This window comes from Aulonocara sp. 'chitande type north' Nkhata Bay, linkage group LG7 (genome assembly GCF_057382095.1).
Source record: "Aulonocara sp. 'chitande type north' Nkhata Bay isolate Kocher_YH1m ecotype deep benthic linkage group LG7, A_spYH_male_GT1.1, whole genome shotgun sequence".
Lineage (NCBI taxonomy): Eukaryota > Metazoa > Chordata > Actinopteri > Cichliformes > Cichlidae > Aulonocara > Aulonocara sp. 'chitande type north' Nkhata Bay.
In genome coordinates this window covers 66,185,823-66,191,443 of record NC_141350.1, presented here as the reverse complement: position 1 = coordinate 66,191,443, position 5,621 = coordinate 66,185,823, and the positions used below count along the sequence as shown (strand labels likewise).

At 38.4% G+C, this 5,621-nt stretch overlaps 1 protein-coding gene across 7 annotated transcripts; it reads right to left on the bottom strand.

The window, feature by feature from the left end:
• Positions 1-332: 332 nt before the first annotated feature.
• LOC147326707 (5-hydroxyisourate hydrolase-like) lies at positions 333-5,128 on the bottom strand. Of its 7 annotated transcripts, none has more exons than XM_086302043.1 (4): positions 4,993-5,128; positions 1,419-1,552; positions 1,060-1,195; positions 333-593 (listed from the first exon to the last, which is right to left on the bottom strand). In XM_086302043.1, the coding sequence occupies exons 2-4, from the start codon at positions 1,544-1,546 to the stop codon at positions 504-506; spliced, it is 354 nt and encodes a 117-aa protein (XP_086158169.1). In that variant the 5' UTR covers positions 1,547-1,552; positions 4,993-5,128; the 3' UTR covers positions 333-503. The 7 variants fall into 7 exon arrangements, with proteins under 7 accessions (XP_086158169.1, XP_086158170.1, XP_086158171.1 ...); XM_086302044.1 differs by having other exon boundaries at positions 1,419-1,549; positions 4,993-5,113; XM_086302045.1 differs by lacking the exon at positions 4,993-5,128 and adding an exon at positions 4,848-4,871 and having other exon boundaries at positions 1,419-1,549.
• Positions 5,129-5,621: the final 493 nt, after the last annotated feature.

Below are 5,621 nucleotides of genomic sequence, written 5' to 3'. Positions count from 1 at the left end.
GAAAAAGGGACAAATATTGCTCTTTAGCCACTGATTTTAAGAAAATCAGCAAATGCAAAGAAAAAACTAAAGCCAGCAAATGTTTTGTTTGCCTTCTTTTAAAATAATTTCAAATTATTGCCTAATAGAAATGGACTTTTCACTATACTAAAGGAACACTTAAAGAATAATAATAAATAGAGCAAGTGTGTGTGTACTATTGCTTTAAACATAATTCATAGAGATATTAAAGATAAAGAAAAATTAAATTCATTCATGTCACACAATAAGAAGAAGGGACACCCGCAGAGAATCATCAGGTATTTGTACAGAGTGGCAAGTGACCTATAATGCAGACTGTAATGGAGGTTTTAATGTTGTTTTTGATTGGTGTAAATACACTCATGAAGTGAAACTCAACAAATAACAAATGTAGCACACAATAACACCTGAGTAAAATATAAAAGAAGAGAAACCTAAGTCATGAATCTATAAAACAGCAGAAATCCATCTCTCTGCAGCTTTCAGCTTCCTCTGTAAGTGCTGTAGGAGAAGCGACTCATCAGTAGAGGGATGTGAAACCTCTGCTCCGGCTCACTGATGGTGAACACAACCTGGAAACACACAAACGCACACACAAATGATTACAGCAAGATGAAAAATGCCTTTTAATGTTTGATACAAAAATGATTTCAACAAAAACATTGGTTGTTGTAGACCCCACTGTCTTTGATGTCACAGTGTTTATTGGACATGAAGATGTGAATAATGCTGTGACATTATTATAAACACTTTGTTGAAGTAAGTATAAGTAAGTAAGAATGTTTTTAAAATTTAAATTTTCCTGTTGCTCATTTGTTGATAATGACATTTGTGTGTTTTAGGAGATTTGGCGACCCCTTGTGGTGAACAAACTAACTGCTACCAAACTGTTTCTGTTCCCAAATAAATGTGTTGTCTTTACATCTTGTCCTACCCGTGACACTTATAAGGATCTATTCACATGTGTGCGTTACTATATACCTAAATCAGACCAGTTTATTTCTTTCAGATATAGGATAGTGACACCTCATGACCCACCTCCACATAGGGGTAGAAAGAGGGCTGACCAAGGCCTTCCCAGTATGAACCCGTCTCAAAGCGGAGCTTGTACATGCCAGGAGTAAAAGTTTCTTGGTTCATGAGTCCTGGGCAGCGGCCATCTTGGTTTGTTGTCCTAAAAATTAATAATTAATAAATTATTAATTAGTTCTATGTGCAGGTTTTCGTCAGCTCACCTGGAAGAAAAGCTCTTCCCTGATTTATTTAGTTGTCAAAAGAAATCCCCCACCCCCCCATTTCTGGCCTTTTCAGTTTCTGATTTTATCCAGCTTCAGGCTTTGAATAATAAACACGTTAAGCGGAGATTAAGCTACGTGTAAGAATGTATGAAAGCCTACCCGACACTCAGCATGGCCCAGATCATCAGCTTGGAGTCCAGTCGGTGCAGGCTGAGGGCCATCCTGGCTGCCGGGACGCCGTCGGTAGCGTTCAGCACGTGAGTGGTCAGAGGGCTGGACTCCGCCATGATCTGCTGGATGGCAGGGGACAGGTCAGATTTAAATGTGGGACCTTTAGTTACAGTAATCGACGTCATGACACCATCGTATGGAAGAATGTTCAATCTGTGAGGCCGTTCTGAAGGCAAAAGGGGATCCAAGCCAGTACCCAGTAGCAAATTGTGACCAGTGAAGATATAGAAACAATGATTTCCCTCTTAATACCAGTCTATGGTGGTCATCTGATGCTCATCTACATCTAACACCTCCATGTACAGCAATCACAGTCCTCTTGACACCAAATAGGACAGAAAAAAGAGCAATGCAACAATAACCTTAAGCTTTATTAATATGGTCAATGATATTATGTCTGCTAACTAAAAAAAGAAACTATCAGGAATCCTCCTCTGTCTAATATAACTGTTTGTGTCTTGTTTTTTTAGATTAATAAAAGTACAAGGATAAAAACCTTTTTGTCTCTTCAAAACTTCTAAAAAAATAGCCAGAGGTGCTTTCATGATCGCTGCCCACCACTTATGCAATAGTTTGCAACTGGTCACAGAGTGAAAGAGCAGGATTGTTAGCAGTGAGTCTGCACTTAGTGATCTGTCCGAGAGAGATTTCTGTTCAGAGACAGGTTGGCTCCCACCAGGCAATGCGCACAATCGGCTTGCGATCAGAAGCAGTTACCTCGGTCAGCCTCTGCGTGTGCAGTGATTACCAAAATTCTTTTTAAAAAAGAAATCAATCACCCAGCAATCCTCCCATCTTATTTTTATAGTGTGGCTGGAGTACAAAGCAGCGTTTTCTATACTGCAGCCAGACACCAAAGGGAGCTGAAGATGCTTTAGCTTCACTTTTGAGAAGCTGTGACATTCTCATCTTTATTTACAGCGATTCAGAATGAATTTACACTTCAGCTCTTCGACATCAGAGTGTTTAATGTAGCAGTCCAACGTTTGAGTGTCACACCTACACTTTCTCAATATGTCCCATTTTAGCAAATGATCATAAGGACAGATTTTGCTATAGACTCTGGTCTGACACCTGCAAATTACAGCTCCGTGCTCCAAGTTTAATAAACTACTCAGAAGACAAGGATTATGATGTCATGATATTACCTGTCAGTCATGTGACCATGTATCTCATGTTTATTTTCCTCAGCGATCACTTTAATGTAAACAAAAATGACTATGAGTTTCATGTGACACCTTCTGTGTGTTAAGACACTGAGTCCATATCAAGAGGTCTCAACACAAACAATTATTGGAAACTTTCTTGAGGAATTAACGATAAATATGCTTCAAAATAGGAATAAAGAATATTATAAGCCTAAAGAGTTCACATATGAAGCTTACATATCATTATAAGATGACCAGAGGACACATACCACTTCTAAGTGGAGACAAGAGCAGCACATACATGCACTGGTGACACTTTAAAACACTGAAGTGCATCAGTGTGAAACAGAAACACCTCAGGCCTCATTGCTGTAGTCTATAATAGGAGAAGCCTTACCTGTGTGAGAGCTCTCCCCTCTGTTGCAACCAGTTCATTCAATATTCCAAACTCCTCCAACCAGCTGTGGTATCACTACACACTCCTCCCTCATACACCTACCCACCATGCACTTTAAACAGACCCAGTCTCAAAGGTTGTCCTGATTCTAATAAATCATTAAAACCAGCCAAGAGAGTGCAGCTTTCCTTCAGTCAACAACACGTGATTCATTTAATCACTGGGATTGTTTTGCATGATTAGGCTCATTGTAATGTCAGACATCCCCTACTGTGCACCTCTGACTACGATTTCTTCTGATACCATTTGACTGGAAGAGACTGGAACAATCCCCACTGCCAGCTAGCATTTTAGTTCACAGGCAGAGATTAAATGCAGAAGCTTTAGTTGCTATTGTTACTGGCAGGTTAGGAATAACAGATACTGGGTGAGGCATGGGTAAATTCACAAGTTTGAATACAGTGTTTACCCACATGCAACATAAAAGATGGATGTAAAGCAGGCTTTTGCAAGTGCTGTTCAATGCTGCAGGTTTTGGTATCGATCAGATGCCAATCACATACAGGGCGATATCGATGCCGATATCAATTCTTTTAGCCTATAAAGGAAAATCATGTTAGAGGATGAAGTGTATTGTGTATTTTGTTGTACAGTTATTTTATTTTCAACTTTAATTTATATATTTATCTTTATCTTATTCTTCCCAGTTAAATTTACCCTTCATTCTAATTTGTGTTGTACAGTTATTTCATTTTTAACCTTAATTTATATTTTATTCCTTCCTAGTTAAATTTACCCTTTTTAATTTTTCATATTTATTTCCTATCTTATTCATAGCCTTTTCCTTTTTTGTTCTCTTTAGGTCACGAGCAGTTGTCCAAGCATTTCACTACATATCGTACTGTGTATGACTGTGTACGTGACAAATAAAATTTGAATTTGAATTTGAATTTGAAGTGCGTCATGATTTACATGTATGAAATGATGATTCATCATCAGTTTGCAAATTCTAAACACATTTTAATGATCACAAAATCACTGTGAGACTTTTACTCTCCATAATCTTAAGTTAATACAACAAATCATAGCTTTCAACTTTCTGTGTGTTTTCAAACTGTCCTCTAAGTTCAGTACGAGCTACGATCGTCCAGGATATGCTCGCTAGCTAGCAACCAGTGTTGCCAACTCCTCAGTAAGGAAAATCGCTATTGGTTGTCCTAAAAGTCGCTAGAAGTCGCTAAACGACGTCATCACCTAATTTGCATAATTGGTCATGCTAATCTAATTGTAACCTATGTTGTTGGAGAGAGAAATAACATCGTGGAAGAGACATAAAGTGAGTAAAAAACGTCCTAAATGCATTTAGAGTTTATTTAGAACTACAAATTAAATTTCTTTTAGCAATTATTGGTTTTTTTAATGTCACAATTCCAAACCTGCTCCTTTACCCGGGCTTGGACCGGTAAAAGTGACCCGAAATAGGCGCTCTGGTGGAGTTACTTTGTGTGTGTGTGTTTATAAGTAGTTTTAAAAATTGTGATCCACAAAACAGCATAAGAGTAAAAGAGTAAAAGAACTGACTGCGTTACAGCACCCGCTGCTTGTTGAGAGTAAAAGCGATACGCGCTTTCACGTCTTTTTTTAGCTAAGGGGTCTGAAAACTCGCTAAATATAGCAACAAAGTCGCTAAGTTGGCAACACTGCTAGCAACCTGTCAGACCCAGTTTCATTGATCCTTTTGCACTAGTTTCAGCCCGATACCAATACCAGCATTGGCATTAATGCTATCGACATTTGGATCAATCCGCCCACCTCTAGCTTTTGCTTCTTTTGTTTTGAAACACCAATCTGACAAGTTGCTAGCTAGCGAGCATAGCTCCTTTCACAACCACCAGTCTCCCCCTGCAGGACACGAAGAAGAATGCAGGTTTAAATTCCACTTCCATGATGGTTTTACCTTTCAGACCTGTCTTTGTGTCTGACATGGATGAAGGATTCATTTTTTAAATTGCTGCAGTGACTCGTCCAATGATATACGGTATATGGTATATCCTTTCATCCAACTCTGCCAAAGGTTTGGATTATTCCCTATGGATAAAATGTGGGAGGTGCTTACCTTTGATTTTTGTTGTTTTTATTTTAATGTGATGCAGTTCAAAATGATTGTCTTTTGTTAAGAGTTCCTGTAGGTGGCGCTTAATGTTTCTGCCTCTACTTATGCAGTTACCCTCGTTTTTCTGAAGATTTTTCATGAAGCTCATTTTTAAACTTGACCTCAAGTACTCTGGTTGTTTATTAGCAGCATCAGATTCAGAGAGCAACTGGTTTTGTCCAGCTATGTTGAACTGTTTCTGATTTTAGCTGGCTAAATGGTAATACTGATCTCTACCCAAACCTGACCACTCACCTGCCCTCTGAAGGGGAGACCTAATTTCCATACAGTAAACTTAAAAACAAAGGAGAGCATTCCAACATATCAAATGATTTGATATGTTGAATTACTACAGATAAAATTCATAAACTCATAAAAAAAGAATCACACCAGGTCCAAATGCACCTCGTTTATGAAAAATACCTTTATTACAC

Coding starts and splice junctions, on each gene's coding strand:
- LOC147326707 (XM_086302039.1), bottom strand. Junction 1,196..1,418: donor TGGGCCATGCTGAGTGTCGG/GTAGGCTTTCAT, acceptor ATTAATTTTTAG/GACAACAAACCAAGATGGCC. Junction 594..1,059: donor CTTTCTACCCCTATGTGGAG/GTGGGTCATGAG, acceptor GTGTGTTTCCAG/GTTGTGTTCACCATCAGTGA.